Source organism: Oryx dammah, unplaced genomic scaffold (genome assembly GCF_014754425.2).
Source record: "Oryx dammah isolate SB20612 unplaced genomic scaffold, SCBI_Odam_1.1 HiC_scaffold_3, whole genome shotgun sequence".
Taxonomy (NCBI): Eukaryota; Metazoa; Chordata; class Mammalia; order Artiodactyla; family Bovidae; genus Oryx; species Oryx dammah.
The window spans coordinates 5,777,102-5,796,230 of NW_024070187.1; the positions used below are offsets into that span (position 1 = coordinate 5,777,102).

Below are 19,129 nucleotides of genomic sequence, written 5' to 3' on the forward strand. Positions count from 1 at the left end.
GGAGGTATGTGCTTACACATACTCATTTACTATTACTTCTAGGAATCTTAGCTCAAAGATACACTGGCAAGAATATAAAAATATATTTACATAGGCTATTCATTTTAGTGCTGTCGGTAATAGCAAAGACAAGAAATAGCCCAAGTGTTCCTTAATATGGTACTAAGTGAACTGTAGTATTTATTTATATGATGAAGTCTCTGCAACAGTAAAAAGAAAGGAGCACTTTCTGTATACTACTATGGGGTGATTACAAAGATATAAGTAAAAAAGAAAAAGCAAGGAAGAGAAAATGGGTATGGTATGCTACCATTTATCTGAGAAGGTGATGAAATATGAATGTATGTACTTATATTTGCATATATTTTTAAAAAAGGATTAACTGTAAAAAAAAGTTAAGGATTTCCCACAGGGGAAGGAGGGAATAAGATTGAGGGAACAGAGATATAAGTTAGAGTTGCTTGCATATATTTGTTTTGTAGATTTAACTTAGGAACCATGTAAATTGTGTTTATAAAGTTGAACTTTAAAAACATCACATAACCTGGGAAGCAAAATGAAACAATGTGATTTTGTTTGCAAAACCACACTGAGGGGGACAGGTTTATTCCAAGAGATTTAAAACCGTTACTTGACCATGTAACTCCAGTGGGATGTACACTAAGAACAACAACAAACCATTAAAGCTGTTTTTCAGTAATCATATTAGGGGTAATTTTGTATATATATTCAGTCACCATAGTGGATGATGTGGGTAAAAGCAAATGAGACATTATATTGATATTGTTGAGAGGTAGGATTTTCAGTGTGAGTAGAAAGATAGAGATCCCAAGGTGGATAAGGTTTTGCAGAAATTCTGTAGTCCTGATTTGAATAGGAAATACTATATGAATTTATATTGTGTAAGCTCCATTCATTAAAAGGGTTTAAAAATAACAATCACCCTGGTAGAAGTGAATGAGCCTTGTGCCCTGATTGAAGTTTCTAAATACCTCAGTTTAAAAGAATGAGGACTCCATGAAGAAATGGCTGATTGCCCGTTCCAAAACAGGAAATGTACAAGATGAGCTAAGAACATCTTGTTATAGCAGAAAGCAAGAACTATCAAAGACTGATAAAGCCATGTCAGAAGAGCAAAGAAGCCAACTCAGTTGGCCAAAATGGAACAATGTGGGTGTCAGTAAGGACTGAAATACATTTAAAATGTTTAAATCCAAAGTTCAGAATAATAATAAAAATAATAAAACAAAACCTTCCTTAGTCATGTTTGTTGGATGCTTGAGAACTGAGTTATTTTTTTTTCTAATGGTAATTATAATAGAGAAAATCAAGTTATTTCTCCTTTATTTATACAAATTATACTTCAGGGTAACTAAAAATTGATGTGGGGGACTTATTCTATTTCAGCTATAAAGAAAAAAGGACTGATTGCTTTGTATATTACCTTTCTGCAGCCTCTAAATTAATGGATCCAGGCAAAGCTCATGAAGGACTGTTAATATCACAAAGAGAGGCGACCAGGCATTCCATTGTCAGAAGTACATGGCACAGCCTGAGAAACAGTCGTAGCAAAAAAAAGAGAAAAACTCAATCGAATCAAGTGTCTAGATCTCATTACTGGTGTATGGAAATACAGGGAACAGAGAAACATTAAATTTCATTATGGAAACACAATCAGCAGAATCCAGACAACAGGAAACTATAGGATCAACAACACAGTTTATCCAACAGCAGTCAAAATTATAAGGACATTTTTTAAAAAGAGAGAAGAGGAGGAATTGGTAGACTGAAAGAAACCTAAGAGGCATGTCAATCAGCCTCAGTATAAGGACCTACCTGATACTGTGTTTCCCACAGCACCTGGTATAACTGGTGCTTAATATCTCACTGATTATGCATACGGATGGGCACACAGTGCTTTCTTCCCACTACTGCTGAGGTTGAAATAACACATTGCTCTTTTCTCTAAATTATAGATTACAGACTCTAGCCTTTGTAATTAGGTACACATTAAAATAAATAAAGTATTTACTGTTACTGCTTAATTCTAATTTTACTGATGTGGTTAAAAGCCACAGATTTGATGGGGCTTATTATCTTCATTTAAAGTCTGTTTTACTGAGTGATAGGCCTTTAATTACCCATACTTAGTCTGTTATTGATTTCAGATAGCAGAACTTGTTGCCACTGAATTTTTTGACCAAGGAGACAGAGAGAGAAAAGAACTCAACATAGAGCCCACTGTAAGTATGAGACCTTGTTGGCAGGAATTACTCATATATGTTTTTGTTGTAGATTCCTTTTTGTGCTTCTGTGAGATTTTTAGGAAAACAATTTCTCATCTTTTTATAAAGTCCTTTTTCTTACCTGAAGAATTAAACATGTTCGTTACAGAAAACATGCAAGTAACAGAGGACAGAAAAGACTCTGAGTTATCAAATCATACCTGCTTTTTGTAATGTTCTCCATTTATATATCATAAGCCACTTTGCATTCTGACAGATGCTCTGTCCTATATACCATTTATAATGGTTACATGAAATAGTGCCTGCATGCTAAGGCGTGTCCAACTCCTTGTGACCCCATGGATTGTAGACTGCCAGGCTCCCCTGTCCATGGGATTAGCCCAGCAAGAATACTGGAGTGGGTTGCCATTTCCTCCTCCGGGGATCTTCCTGACCCAGGGATCGAACCCACGTCTCCTGGGTCTCCTGCACTGGCAGGCAGACTCTTTATTGCTGAGAAGACGTGGTAAGCCCCACATGAGACAGATGCAACTGTTATTTACTGTTTGGTATAGTGTTTGTAGAGTTTACTATTACAAACAGCACTTTGATAAACAGCTGTTGTTAAATATTTGTATACTGCATTTTTTGCTTGGGGTAGGTAGAGAATCTCAAATACAAGAAGATTCTTCTCAACCAATGAAGTTTTTCCTGAAATGGATGAGTTTTTCCTGGAAATGGTGCATAGAGTCATTCTTTTACTCAAATGAGCAGTTATTGAGCCCACATTAAATGGGCCATGGTTACAAGAGGCCCCTCCTCTGATACCATTGCCTCTGCTTTCCTCCTTAGCCTCATCTGGGCACACCCTATGTCTCATTAGTCTTTTGCAATTATTTAGTCTCCTAGACATGGTAGTCGGGGCTTCCCTGGTGGCTAAGTGGTTAAAGAATTCTCCTGCAGTGCAGGAGACACGGGTTTGATCCCTGTGTCAAGATCCCTGGAAAAGGAAATGAGAACCTGCTCCAGTATTCTTGGTTGGAGAACCCCATGGACAGAGGAGCGTGGTGGGCTATAGTCCATGGGGTCACAAAGAGTCAGACATGACTTAGTGACTAAACACACACACAGACACACACACACACAGACACACACACACACACAGTAATAGGCTTGTTAGAAGCTCGGAATCCTCTCAGAAAATGGAGGGTAGCAGAGTGGTGGTCACAGCTAACAAAGAATCTGCTTCATTTTAAACAAGCACTGAGACAGACTCTTTGCTCCCCTCAGAGGTGCTGGCTCTGCCTTATGCCGTCATGAGCTCCTGAGAATAAGCAACAGTGACATCTGCGTACTTTTCACTCAGAGAGCTCTCTGTGTGAACTGAACTGCAATCGACTGTGGCCTCAGTGGCATCTTTCACAAAGCTGAGAGTGTTTGATTCCACATCAGTAGACAATTAGAAAGCGTGTCTGTTCTCCAGATACATGTCAGCAGTGGACCCTCGGTCAGTGCCTAACTCTAGGTCACCAGTTGATCTGAGGTCCGTGATCAGTTCTGGTGGTCACACAGGGAAAGTCACAGCCCCAGTGAACGAGAGCAAGAGGGCCAGGGCCTTCTTGAGCATGGTTTGGTGCAGGGGGGGAGGAGCCTCCAGAAGTTGAAGAGGCAGGTAGGCAGGTATCTGGCCTTGCTCAGCTAACCTAGGGATTCATCATTTCAGAGCCAGCTTGTGTTGCATTAAGTAAATGCAGATCTGTGTGTGTGCATTTCTCTGTTTTCAGGATCTAATGAACCGGGAGAAAAAAAACAAAATCCCAAGTATGCAAGTTGGATTCATAGATGCCATCTGCTTGCAACTGTATGAGGTATTTACTGGGAAAACTACTAGACTTTTGACAGTGTTATGAAGTAAATTGAAACAACAAACATCAGGCACATATTTTTTCCTTCTTAATCAAGAAACTAGAAGTAAAATAATCAGGACATTGCTTTTACTAGTGAACATGCTGTTTGTACTAAACAAGGAACACATTTTATATTTACTGTTTCTCAAAAATGTTAATTCATTGATGTATAACTACCTAGTGAGTGCCTACTGCGTGCTAGGCTCCAGCAAATTCATGTAGCGAATGCTGAGAAAAAGTTTGTGCCAGTGCTACAGCAGAATATACAGGAGGTATATTCTGCATACTCTATGTTAGCATATTCTTTTTAAGACTAAATTTTGGCCTAAATAAGGAAAAAAAGTTATCTAACTTCTTCTCATAGTGTGACTTTACTACTGTTAAGAATATTTTTATGAGGATTACAAGAAGGCAGCTAGGAAAATATTGTAGGTTCCCATTTTCATATACTTGTTAGTTCGGGTTTTTACAATTATTCTCCCTAACATATCCAACTGACTAGTTTATATGTTATGCCCCAAATACAGAAAGTAGATGCTGTCCTCGTCTTTATACGTTTAAATAGGAAACTGTCTTAAGTTTAAGTATTTGGGGGAAAAAAAAATTTATCATAGGAGGAATCACAGACTGCCAAGACCAGAAGAAAGGCTAGACATTTTTTAATTCAGATGTTTCACAGATTCAGTCATTGGATCTGTGAAACGTCCATCTTCCAGGGAGATGGAATGCTTGTCCCAACTAGGTAGGTAGTGGGAGAACTGTGTTTAGAGTTCAGTTCTCAGCCTGGGCCCAGGGTTCTAGCCATCAGATGAATTGAAGAAAGAAGCTGTGGCTGATGAGGAAAAAAAGAGGAGGGAGGCACAGGAGAGAGAGCAAAAGAAAACAGGATGAAGGAACGTGTGTGAGGCCCCAGCACCACCTTCTGCCCGCCCTTCTCGGCAAGCTGGCTGTTTACTGCTGTGCAGAAATCTTCCCGGCAGCGTCTCCAGCACCTCCAGTTGTCCTTTCTGTAACAAATGCCTTCCTTATGGACTGGATTAGGAGTTCCTCAGCTGCAGATACTAATGTCTCTTCATTTTTTTTCCATGCCCATAAATATAGTCAAATCACCCATTATAAATTTCATCCTTCTACATTTCCTATTCATTTTATTTGAATCTATAGTCTATGTGATATAGACAGGCATTTTTACTATTATTACAGAAGTAATAGGTTCTTATAGAAAAATCAGAATAATAGAGAAGCAAAAAGATAAAATCACTCATAATTCTACTACTCTGTGATAACCACTGTTATTTTAGTGCATATTCTTTATGACATTTTCATATATTTTTCATTTAACAAAAATTTCCCTTTGCAATCCATAATAGAATGTACATCTTCCTGTTTCAAATGTGTTTTCTATGACAGTTTTAATGGCTGCAGAATAGTAACACAGTATTTCTAACCCTGCTGTTGGGTATTTAAGTCAATGTTTGTCTATGACACAGAAATCTACAGTGAACATTCTTGTAAATATTTACAGAACTATAGTTGGTAAATAATAATGCCATATAGAGTTTACTCTTTATTATAATCTTGGATAAAAATCTAAAGTATATTGGATAAAATTATTTTATAGAAAATCACAAAAACTAAGCATCTCTCCATGAAGTCAACACTTAGGGAGAACCATCTGTACTACATAAAAGCAAATGGACTATTTCTCTACAGAGCCAATCCCACACAGATCTGTCTTCACTGCTTAATAATGTTATGTTGAAACGTGTGCATGCTCTTTGTCTCAGCATGTGTTGCCCGTCTGTATAGCTTAAGAGGAGTCATTCATAAATGATCTGTGATCACAGCTCTGTGAGAACAGTCTGTGAGAACCCCAGCAGTGGGTCTGCTTGTGAAGTGAGTGTGTGATGTGACGCTCTGGGACAAGCCTGGGGAGAGGGCTTATTTCCCAGTCGCCATCTAGTCACCAGCTTTCTTTCTTTCTTTCTTTAGGCCTTGACCCATGTGTCGGAGGACTGTTTCCCTTTGCTGGACGGCTGCAGAAAGAACAGGCAGAAATGGCAGGCTCTTGCAGAACAGCAGGAGAAGACACTGATCAATGGTGAAAGCAGCCAGACCAAGCGGAACTGAGAGGCCTATTCACGCAGAGCTGAAGTTGACAGATGGTGTCTTCTGCAGTATGCCTAGTTTTGCTATATACTGTACAGGTTTGGTGTATACTTTGCCACTGCTGTATTTTTATTTTTGCACAACTTTTGACAGCATAGCATGAAATGTTTTTAGAGGACTATTGCATATTTTCTGTATATTTGTTTTATGCCACTGAACTGAGATTATCAACGACACCCACTCTTAGCACATGAATAAGAGCACTGTTTGTAATATTTTGTGTACTGCGAGGTACAAGTTGCATTCTTGCACGAAGGCTAGTTTTGGGTTGTTTTTCTTTCTGGGGATTTTAAATAATTGGTTTTGTGTTTTCTGAATTATCAATCTTTCAAGAATGTTTAGAATCTTTTCTTTCTTAAAAATAGTCTAGGAGCAAACTGAATATAATCTGTGACATTTAAAACCTTCATAGAACAGAGAAAAGTGTTGACTTTTAAAGCTTGTTGGATTTTAAAAGGTATGGGCTATATTTTTCAACACTGTATTACGTTAACGAAAGAAAGTTAAAACTCTAAACAAATGGAAAGTACTATAAGGCAGTATTGTAAAGAAAAGGCATTACTTAATTAATTTGTTTTTTTTGTTGTTAGAGAACAGGCAAGAGAGAGATTTCCTATTTCAGTGCAATACATCTACCCAAAGGCTATCCATAAACGCTCACTTCGACCTAAAAAACCTGGTAGAGAGCAGGAGGAGCCTGGGAAGAAGACCCAGCCCCTGAGTCTTGAGGGATGAGCCTGCTGCAGAAATGGAGCGGCCAGGACAGCCGTCAGGGAAGAGAACGCTCCACCAGAGGACACCCTGACAGTCAGGGGTCACACAGTGAGCTTCCTTTTCGTTCACCTCACGAGTCATCGCTGTAAGTCAACACTTTAAAACGCAACAAGCAAGAGAGAGAAAGTGATCATGGGCGCACAGGCCTGAAATGAGCTGACCACTCAGGGTAAGAGGGTATGCACCCTAAACTGGCCCCTGAGCTCGTACTTGATGGGATTTACTTCTCATAACTTTTAGTACATTTAGAAAATGCTAATGTTTTCTTAGAACTTGAGCTCATTTAATTGTCTTCCCACTGTACATATGTGCCCCTAAAGACACTTGTATTCCATATAAGAGAAGTAGATAACGAATTGAGAAACTGGTTCCAGAAAAGAAAATCTGCTCTAAACGTGCAGTAATGTTTGGACTTGGGGAAGAATAGGAAGACAGGCATTTCATCTGTTCACGTCCCTCCACATCCCTGAAAAAAGTTTCTGAGTTTCTATCACTGGTTTGGATAGAAAAGCTCTTGGGGATATGATAATGCAGCATTCTAGAAGAATTTTCACTAAAGACATATTTTCCATTTATATACATTTTTTCCCTAAATATCCTAAAATTCAACATATAAGTTTTTAAAATTTTGTTTGATATGTATCTTGACATAAGTAATTTTATTCTTACTCTTCAGTTAAAAAAAAAACAAAAAACACATTGTATTGCCATCATTTTGTAGTGGTAAGGGAGAGCCTAGAAGGTTATCAGTTGTTTAATGCAGTATGAATTACTGTTGTGACACTTGTAGCTTCAGCATGTTATTCTGTTTTTAAGTCATACACATGAGATCTGAGAGTTTGCCTCTTGGTGGCACTGGTGTGTAACTTACACAGACTGTCACTAACATAACATATCTTCATACCAGTATACGCCTATGCATGCATACACAGTTCCTTAGTACCAAAAAATCGTTTGAAGAATAGCAGTCTTTTCAGTAACCTGTCTTTTTACCATACACATTGTGATTTAGCAGTTAGGCTAAAATCTGTCATCAGATATTTCAGCAGTTTGTTCAGGGCCTCTCATGTATGTCATTAAGATTTTTACATACATAGTAGAGTGTGTATAGAGAATTTGTATGTATGCCATTTTAACAAGATGATATATTTAGAAATTCTTGGTTTACTTTTAGATAATGGCCTATTTTACCTTACTAGTTTAGGAACGGAAAGAAGTTGGGCAATGCCATGCCTATTTTATCTTTGGGTATTTTAGTTCATACAGAAGAAGAGTGCTTCTTGAAGCCTGGTTAGTTGGTTCAAATAATTTTTAACTTTTAGGAAAATCACTCCATACATGGATTAATACCTGGTACATGGACACAAATTTTGTTCTTATGTGAATATTTTCTTTCCAGTATCCTCTCAAGTTGGGGGAAAAAAATACATACACACATATATATATATATTCTCTTACCCTACCCTATATTTATATTACAAGAAATTGTTCTAGTTTGCTGTTGTTATAGCTGAGTAACATACCATTTCATTTCAATTTTCAGCCCCAGACGTCCCCACTACTTTGCTAAGTTGTGAATGAGGTCTGTAAGACTGCCTACCCAGCCTTATACTTTCACAGGAGTGGCCTTTGCCAGTCACTAAGCTGTGTGAACTCGAGTTTCAGTGTCTTAACTGCTGTGAGCATGAACAAGTTGTGCCGCTGAAGGAGTTGTGTTTGGGCTAAGCCTTCCCTGCAAGGGGGATGTCACAGAGGACAGCTCCTGTGTCAGACCTGGTGGGCCCTGGAGAAAAAGAGATGTCGGAAAGGAGATGCCGGGCCCCAAGGCAAGGTGTCTAATCCCATATGTTATTTCCTATGTTGAGTTTCCAAGAATGGGGAGAAAGGAAAAAAAGGACATTTCTTTGGCTCCTAGTGCAGATCATTAGTCGTGTGAGATTTGGAGCTCTCTCAGCACCTTACCTCAAGGTACAAATACCACTGATCTCCTTACTACAAATAACAGTTTCCTCCCACGGGAGGGCTGGAGATGAGAAAGTGCATGGCAGCGTACTGGAAATACTGGGTTGCGGGAGGCAACGGGTCACAGATGTATTCTCACCTAGCTGTGAAGTGCCTTTATTTTCAGCATAGAGCACAAATGTCAGACCAACTCCGGTTTGATGTTCTGTTTCCCTGTGTTTTCCACCAGACTGTACTCCTAAAACTTTACAGGCCATCAGAAGAAATGCTGTTTGTTTTGTTTTACAAGCTTGATTTAAGATGGGGTTAGGGGGAAGAGTATAGTTGCTCTCCTGTCCTAGGAATAATTGTAGTTAAAACAAGGTAGTATAATGTAATGCTCAGCATCTGACACGCCTCAGTCCACCTTTTACTGAGTTCTTGCCACATGTCAGGTCCTGCACTCCACAGTGGAGACCAAGCAGTGACCTCACGGAGTTCGTAAGTCTCTGCAGGGAGTGCAGATAAGAGACTTACCAGCTTCTGATTCTGGCTATTTAATGTGAAAATATAGGGTACAGTTATCACTTTCACTTATAACATATGTATTATACAGTTTTTCAAGGACCTTCTTTACCTGGAACTTATTAAGAATCCGTCAGTGAACATCCTGTCTTCCTATAAGTATGCATCACTTAGCCTGTTGATAGCTTAAAGAACACCTTATGTAAGTATGGAGTCATATATTCCACTATATAGATTATTTTTCCATATGCTAGCCAGGTAGAGATTACTCAAGAGTTCTCTCAGACTGTTAAACAGCACACGGGTTTGGACCCCTTCTGCTCCACCACAGGGAGCGAGGAAGAAAGTATTAAAGCTCACTTTGCCCTTCCCATATGCTTTCCAAAAGCCTATGTAAACATGTCTTAATGAATGTTGTTGAAAGCCATGTAAATAGTTAAAAACATAAATTTCTAATACAGTTTAAGGAAAGAAAAAGCTTATGAATCATCACTAGCCACTTAATATCTATTTCTTATACCTTTTCAATACATTTGAACAAATATATAGTTTCTAGCACTATTTTTATACTAGGATAAAGAGTTGTTACTGTGTATATCATGTTTAGCATTTGAGTCATTTTAAATAATTGTGAATGTTGGTTTCTTGTCTTTCCTCTCCCCCACCATGAAAACCATTTCATATAACTTTGACAAAATCACTTTAAAGGAACACTTACCCACCTATGATGCCGATGATCAGGGTGGTTTTTCCATTGGGCAGACTCATCACTTGTCAGCTGTTTCCTCATTTTGCTGTGCTGTGTAAAAATAAAAAGAATTAACCAGTAAGTATGAGTACTGTGTGATTCTTACAGGACTTTGAATTTTAGGTGAGGAGAATGGGCCCAAGAGTTTGTGTGACTTTAATCCACCTAACCTGTGGTTCTTTAGCTGGGGGTGGGGCAAGGGGGGGGGGATGTGGTTTAATAAACTCCTTTGTTCAGCCTAGACACCTGAGTAAAATAATCTTTTTGTTAATATCCTTTGCTACCAGGTGGAGGGCAACATTTTCCATACACCTTAGCACTTCAAGTCTCTAACAACAGAGAGAGTAACTGTTAGCATCCTCAGGTTGCATGAGGAGCTAAGGCTTAGGAAATAAAGACTTGCCAAATGGCATGAGTTGGATGTGAGCCCAGATGTGTCTAATTTGAAAGCAGGTATTTATTCCACTTAGTTCTCTTCTTGAATTTTAATTGTAAAAGGTCCCGAATCCACTCTTAGTGAATCAATTGGGTTATCTAGAAGCATGAGATACAAGATTTCCCGCAGATGTGGTTTTATTTGGGACTTCAGAGTTAATATTCCTTTGGTTCATCTGGTAATAGCTAATGCTATGCCATCACAGAATCCCAGGTACCACTGTGCTTCAGTGCTGCTAGTCTAGAGGTATGGAGGTATAATTAAAGGCAATACTTCTGATTCGTTATTCAGTTTTGCCACTAGACAAGCCCTCTCATGTTGAGCACAGAGTATCTAGTCTATGCCTAATTCACAAAAGCAGAGACATTACTTTGCCGACTAAGGTCCGTCTAGTCAAGGCTGTGGTTTTTCCTGTGGTCATGTATGGATGTGAGAGTTGGACTGTGAAGAAGGCTGAGCACCGAAGAATTGATGCTTTTGAACTGTGGTGTTGGAGAAGACTTGAGAGTCCCTTGGACTGCAAGGAGATCCAACCAGTCCATTCTGAAGGAGATCAACCCTGGGATTTCTTTGGAAGGAATGATGCTAAAGCTGCAACTCCCGTACTTTGGCCACCTCATGCGAAGAGTTGACTCATTGGAAAAGACTCTGATGCTGGGAGGGATTGGGGGCAGGAGGAGAAGGGGACGACAGAGGATGAGATGGCTGGATGGCATCACTGACTCGAGGGACATGAGTCTGAGTGAACTCCGGGAGTTGGTGATGGACAGGGAGGCCTGGCGTGCTGCGATTCATGGAGTCGTGAAGAGTCGGACACGACTGAGCGACTGAACTGAACTGAACTGAAAGACAAAAATAAAATGAAAGCTCATGTGAAACAGTATTGTAGATCTTCTAACCACTAGATAGCAACATAATTTCAGTTGTAGTTAAGTAATCTTAACTGGGTACAATGAATAAACTGCTTTTAAAAATATTTTTACTGGCTAAAGAAAAACAGGGCTTCCCTGATAGCTCAGTTGGTGAAGAATCTGCCTGCAATGCCGTGGACCCCGGTTTGATTCCTGGGTCAGGAAGATCTGCTGAAGGGATTGGCTACCCACTCCAGTATTCTTGGGCTTCCCTGTGGCTCAGCTGGTAAAGAATCCACCTGCAATGTGGGAGACCTGGATTTGATCCCTGGGTTGGGAAGATCCCCTGGAGAAGGGAAAGGCTAACCATTCCAGTATTCTGGCCTGGACAATTCCATGGATTGTACACGAGGTCACAAAGAGTTAGACACAACTGGGGCGACTTTAACTTTCAAAGAAAAACATATGGAAAAAAAATCAATAGAGAATTAAGATTTGCTTACTTCTGTCCAGTGATTATTTGATTAAGCTTCTCTGCAAACAATAACTGATCATCTGAAGTCTCTCTAATTGATACTGATTAGTCTATCATCCCTTCTTGTATAAAATCCACATTTTAGCTGTGCTGCCTTCTCAGCAAACAGGGATAAATTGATACATATATATTTGATATATGCAAATATTAGTGTGTCATTTTCTGCTTTTAAGGCACATAAAAAATTAACAGAAACACTTTGAATTTGCAAAGAATATTCTCTGATTTTAAGCTAGATTCAGCCTTGGCAGGAGAGAAACTATGTGTTTCTAAACGCTTTTTTTTTTTTTTAAATAAAAATCCACAGGAATTATGAATGAAATCAAAATAATAATTACTTGAATCAAAAGAAATCTAATAGGCATGCCTGTCTCATTTTTAAGTGTATATATGAGCAGGCATGTGTGTGTGTAAATATTCAGGAACTAAGTTGACTCAATCATCTAACAGCAATCCCAATGATATGTTTTAGGTTTCATCTTTCTATGTGAATTTAAGGTACAAGAGCACGTGGCTAAAGGCGGGAAGTGGAAGGAATGAACTATCACATGAACTACCACAACAGCTTTAAACTTTAATATCCCCTATATTAAATACTTTTGGAGCCACGTTTCACTTCATATCACTGTTTCCCTTATCCAACAGGAGTGTTTTCTCGGCTTTATACAACATCAGTCCAGCATATTGCTGTAAGCCACAAGCGTACCCCTTCACCAAGCAGCTCTCTGAAAGGTAGGGATTCTCTGATCATGCTGATATACCTTGACCAGGGAGGAAAAGCATAAAACACGCTCAACAGCCACCTTGGCTACAGCTGTTCTCTCTCCAGAAAAGCTAACAGAAGTATTTACTAAGCGTGCTCTACCAAGTCTATCAGAAAGTAATGGACTTCCTGGGGGAGTGTATGAAGGCATCATCATTTCCTCTCTTTCTTAAACCTCTGTTTCTCTTTCTATTCCGGCTCCATTCATAAGGCCTTCAAACATACTTGATTCTCCCAGCCCTAAAGAGCAGCTACCTGGATCATGCAGCCCTCCCACCAACATCTCTTGCATTGTCTCTGTTAATACTTTGAAGGTACCCAACAGTGAAAGGACAAATTTTCATCAAATTCCCTCTGACATAAAGTCAGATCTTATAAAGAAAGGATAAGGTAATTCTAGTGAAGGGCAACAGAAAGATCAATACAGCATTTTTAGAAATTCTCAGATAAGAGCTAAATTTTAAGATGGAAATATAAACTGAATAAAACAATTTTTGGAATGAGTATTTGTTTTCTATTGTGAACAAGAAGTCACCAGGCTTTCATTAATAAACTGATAACCACTGGTGGAGTTACTCTCATCGGGAGTTTCACCATTTTGCTAGGAGCCAAGGGAAATTCATAAAAGGCTAGCTAGAGGTCAATGATCTCATGGAGAAGATAAGACTTACATTTAAAAATAACAATACCCAACAAAAGTCAACAGAAGATGTTGATTCATTTCTAAATACTTGATTTTCCTAAGTATCAGGCTCAGGTAAACTAATACACACTGTCTCACAAAGCATCTAGTCCAGCAGAAGCTACACAGGAGGGCAAATAGTCACGTCTCTGCATCAAGTGTGGGAGTGGAGGGTTCACAGATGGCTTCCTGAAGTGTGTGACAACTGGCTTAGCTAAGTGCAAAGGAGGAAGAATATTCCAGGCTGAAGGAACGTGTGAAGACCTAGAAGCAGCAAACGAGAACCCAAAAAAGGCTTCCCACAATTTTACTTGATTTTTATAAAATTTATACTTTTAAATGATGAGGGTTACAAACATATTTATAAAGTATAAATGTTATGAATACTTATAAATGCATAAAATAAAGCAAATGTCCTTTATTTTTAAATTGAATTATAGCTGATCTGGGGCTTGCCTGGTGGCTCAGATGGTAAAAAATCTGCCTGAAATACAGGAGACCAGGGTTTGATCCTTGGGTTGAGAAGACCCCCTGGAGAAGGGAATGGCAACACACTGCAGTATTCTTGCTTGGAGAATCTCATGGACAGAGGAGCCTGGCGGGCTACAGTCTGTGGGGTTGCAAAGAGTCAGACAAGGTCATGCGGAGAGTCAGATGGGGCAACTAACGTACACACGTAGCTGATTTACAATATTATGTCAGTTTCAAGTATACAGTATGATGATTCAATATTTTTATAGATTATATATTCCAGCAAAATGTTCTTTAAATGTATATTTGAGTTTTTAAGAAAATATAAGAGAAATCTCTCGAGGCCAAAGTAAGGCTAACTAAAAATCCAGTGTAAGCATGTGAGCTGATGCTATGTCAGGCCCAGGAATACCTGCACATCTGTATCAGGAAGGGGTTTTAAATCAGACCTGGAAACATGGTCTCGAGAGTCAGGGAAGCACCTGGGAAATGGCTCTCCAAGAAAGACTGGCCACTCTGAAGAGCTGTGCTCTCAACATGCAGAAAGTGGGCGGAAATTCATTCAGAGACACAGGACAAATAAAGGAAGCCTGCCTGTCTTAGTCTGAGCTCTGGTTAAAAGATAATAACATAGAGTCCATCTTCACGTTAACCCAGATTTGGGGTTTGAAGCTGATGCAGGACTATCCAAGTTAAATAGCAAACAAGAAGTCTCAGGCAGGTAATATCCATGAACAACTGTTGAAAGCAAAGGCAAAATGTCTTTGGAAGAACACATCCTCAAACAGGCCCATGAAATTTCCACACAATTTATACCACTAAAGACAAACTCATAATTGCAATATACACGAGGAAACTAATTCACACTGTACGAAGTCAGAAGCCATAAGACTATAGGATCAGATCCTCAAAAAATTCAGGCAACAGAACCCCTAGAAAGAGGCTGCAGGGAGGCATCACTGGCTCCTCGCTCTTCTGCTTCCTAATGCAGGAACACCCCTCAAGTGACACCCGTGGCCTCCTGTTCCAGCCTTCACCCAAACAAGCGGTTCCTGAACTTGAACACTACCACTATGGATTGACTTTTACACGGTAATAAACTAGGTAAATATCTCTTCTCAATTTCCTAAATTTTCATTAAAAAAAAAAATCTGTTAGCTTCCTATTGCTGGTACAGCAAATTACCACAAATGGACTGACCAAACACAAATTTATTCTTATTGTTCAGGTGATCAAAAGTCTAAAATGTGTCAGCAAGGCTACGTTCCATCCAGAGGCCACTTCCTGCCCTTTCTGAGCTCTCAGAGGCTGCCTGCACTGATGAGTTCATGGGCTCTTTCTCCATTTTCAGAGCAAACAACATAACATCTGCAAAGCTCCCCGCCTCGGTCACACACCACACACTTCCCCCTACCTACTGCTGCTTCCATCCTCACGTTTTCTTCTCTAACACTCCTGTCACCCTCTTAAGGATCCATATGATCACATGTGGCCCATCCAAATAATCCAGGATGAACTTCCTATGTCAAATGCTTAACAACCACCTCTGCAGAGCTTCTTCAGCCACATAAAGGGATATGTTCACAGATTCCAGAGGTTAGGATGTGGACATTTTGGGGGGCCATTATTCTATCTAACACAGCCACTTTCACATGGGCTCTTGAATACATTTTTGGTGTGCTCTTTTAATAAGACTGTTTTATAGAAAAGTTTTGGGTTGGAAGATGCTGGGAGCCAGCATGGGAGATCCCACCCATGACAAGATCATGCGGAGAGACCTGACGGGCAAGACGAGTCAGGTCTCAAGGGGTCCTCTGCCTGAGCATCTACCCCGCAACCAAAATCTGTCTGTTTACTGTCTGCTCTACTCTACTCTTTGGACATTACAGGGGGCTATCCCCGACCACCTTTCTCTGGAAAAAGTTAACTTAGAGCTCCAACTGGTCTCCTGCATATGAAAGGAGTGTCTCAGCTCAAACCCCTCTGATGGCTCTCTAACTTGCCTGACAGTTAGAGACTTTTACAACTTGCGATTGTTTACAGCCCCCCAACCACAAGAGGCACACAGCTTAAAACATCTTAAAGATATAGAGCCTTTTCTAAAGAGCTAAGAATTATATTGGTAATGGGTTTCACCACTGAGTCAATGACTGCTGGCAGGCCTCCATATCCTTTATCATTTAGGCACCTAGAGGATATTAATCAATGTAATTGGGATATAGAAAAAGGAATATAGTAGTTTTGATGTTAGCAACACTAGACTTTTGAGTTAGTGAACTTTCTTTTTGTTATAAATCACTGTACTCCTCTTTCCTTGTTATAAATTGTTGTGTCCTTGCTGTGTAAGAATGTAACCTTAATTAGTGCTTTCTGAGAGTGGCATCAGACTTTAGTAAGAACAACACTTTTAAGGCTTCAAATAAGTTTTCTGGTTGAAGACCCTTATCAGAAAAGGGCCATAAAATGCTAGTAGGCCTCCTGGCCAGAAGATGATGTAAATCACCTAAGACTTGTGTATACAGCTAAGTATGCAGAGAGGAAGCCTGGTCTCTATAAGGGTCAGGGCTGCTGACCCTGCATGACTCTGTATTATCCATTGATATCTATGTACAACTAAAAGTATAAAAGCTTTTCCTGGAAAATAAAGGACAGACCAGTTTCTCGGGCCAGTTCCTGGAAAGACTGGTTCCCCCATGTCTTTTCTTTCTTAATCTATTTTCTGGCTGATTCCCATCTGGGGCATAGAGGCTAGCCGTGTGTCTACTTATTTGCCCGGGCTTCTAAGACCCATACAAGAGGGAGCCCAAGGCGGGGTACCCTCTGCTATTCAAGCCGGCGCCTGTGGCCCTATGTAGACGGTTCAAGTCCCTTGTCTCAGGGCTTTATTGGCTTTCTATGTAAACCCAGGAATACAGCCTCTTTCCTCCTCTAAATTTCCCACTACACTATTCTTTCCTAATCTCTCTTTATATCTCTAAATCTATATATCTCTCTCGCCATGCTGTCCCTGCTTCAAATTACCCTGGATCCACCGGGGCTGGACCCCGGCAGGAAAAGGATTGGCCAAGAAAGTGGTGTAGTGGAGTAGAAAGACCCTGAGGTCACCTACCACGAGCACACCAAAATCACAGCTAAAGAGCTCTCATCTATGAAAAAGACTGCTCCTAGCAGAAGAGCTCCTCTACAACTAAAGACAAAAAGAAGGGACCACAGCAAGGTGGGTAGGAGAAGTGGACTCACAGTCTATGACCAAGTCCCATATCCCCAGGTGGGCAGCCCACAAACGAGTAAGTATAGGGCTGTCCCAGAGGAGGGAGTTCTTAGCCCCACTTTGGGCTCACCAACCCTAGGATCCTGCACTGGAAAGATGAGATTTTAGAGAGTTTGGCATTGAAGGCCAGTGGGACTTAATTTCAAGAGTCCCACAGGATGGGGGTGGGGCGGGAGAAATAGAGCCATCATTCGTACAGGGTGCACATAAAATTTTACACCAGGACCCAAGATAAAAGCAGGAATTTAATGCGATCCAAGGCTAGACCTCCTTGCTCGTCTTGGAAAGTCTGGACAGGCAGGGGTGGCTGCAGCTCACCATGGGGACCTAGACCCTGGCGGCAGCCATGTTGGGCAGGTTCCCTCTGTCACATGGACGTGCCTACTGGTGACCCCCATTTGGGGACCCTGCTTCTAGCTCATTAGTGCCCAAATTGGGCTTATCCAACAGCCTTTAGGCACCAGCACTTGGGTGCCTCAGGCCAAACAACTAAACAGGGTGGAGGCACAGACCCATCCATCAAGCAAACAGGTTTCCTAAAGACTTCCTAAGACCACAGCCATCTCTTGACACTCCCCTAGACATGGTCCTGTCCCCCAGAAGCTGCTGCCAAGACCCAGCTCCATCCACCAGTGGGCAAGTCCAATCCTGCCCTACAGAAGCCTGTACTGGCCTCTAGACCAGCCTCAAACATCAGTGGGCAGACACCAGACACAAGAAAACCATGCTCACACAGCCCACCCACAACAGGCCAAAGGCTTCCTGGGACAGCAAGCCAGCACCAGCTTCTCCACAGCCTCATAACCAACTGTGTCAGGAGGCAACCCCCCCCCCCCCCCGCAGCACCAGTGATCTGACACCTGCCCTGGGATCCCTGGGCCCAACAGCCCAGACTTCAGAACCCAGTTCTGCCAGCAGTTTGTCACCAACCCCTGGAGTGTTCTGGACCCAGATCCTGCTACTAGTGAGACACCACTGGGAGCTGGCATTATCCACCTGTGGGATGGCACCAACCCTGGAGTATTCTGGACCCAGAGCCTGCTACTAGTGAGCCACCACTAGCCCTAGGGCCTCCTAGGGTTCTGCGGCCTGCAGCCTCGAGACCAGGCCACATAACCAAGAGTCAAGAGAATCCACACGAGGCAGGGCCTGACAACCAACCAGGCTAGGGGCCTGAGAAACCTACGATACCAGCCACGTAGTCAGCCCCGTCACAGTAAGACTCACAGCTCTTTTACAGAGAACCCCTAGAGCATACAGCTTGGGTGATGAGAGTGGAGTGTGCTGTGGTGAGGCACAGATATCTACAGGACACTTCTCCAAGGTCAATAAACATAACTAACCTACCATGTGCATAAAAATACAAACAGCACTTAGAAAAAATGAGGCAGAAGAGGACCATGTTTCAGATGAACTAACAAGAATAAAACCCCAGAAGAACTAAGTGAAGTCCAGATAGACAATCTACCCAAGAAAGAGTTTAGGTGTAAAGGTGATCAAAGAACTTAGGAGAAGGATGAAGGCAGAGCAAGAAGTTATAAGTTTTTAACAGAGCTACAGAATATAAAGAACAACCAAACAGAGCTGAAGAATACAATAACAGAAATGAAAAACACACTACAAGGAATCAGTGAAGAAAGTCTATACATAGATAGACTACTACAGATGACTATCTTCAGTGTTATTTTAGATTCCTTCTTTGTGTGTATGTGTATGTGTGTGTGTGTGTATAAATGTTTACTTTGTGTTTACCATGAAATTTTTGTATATATACAGACTACTATACAAAAGCTGCTACACAAAAGCTTCATGGTAAACACATATCAAACAT

At 40.8% G+C, this 19,129-nt stretch overlaps 1 protein-coding gene across 1 annotated transcript in view; it reads left to right on the top strand.

The window, feature by feature from the left end:
* PDE5A (phosphodiesterase 5A) overlaps positions 1-10,371 on the top strand; it is an 87,570-nt gene extending 77,199 nt beyond the window's left edge. The window contains exons 17-19 of the mRNA XM_040238374.1: positions 2,169-2,243; positions 4,010-4,093; positions 6,125-10,371. Coding sequence (XP_040094308.1) covers positions 2,169-2,243; positions 4,010-4,093; positions 6,125-6,262 — 297 coding nt within the window. The 3' untranslated portion in view covers positions 6,263-10,371. The remainder of the gene's footprint in view (positions 1-2,168; positions 2,244-4,009; positions 4,094-6,124) is intronic.
* Positions 10,372-19,129: the final 8,758 nt, after the last annotated feature.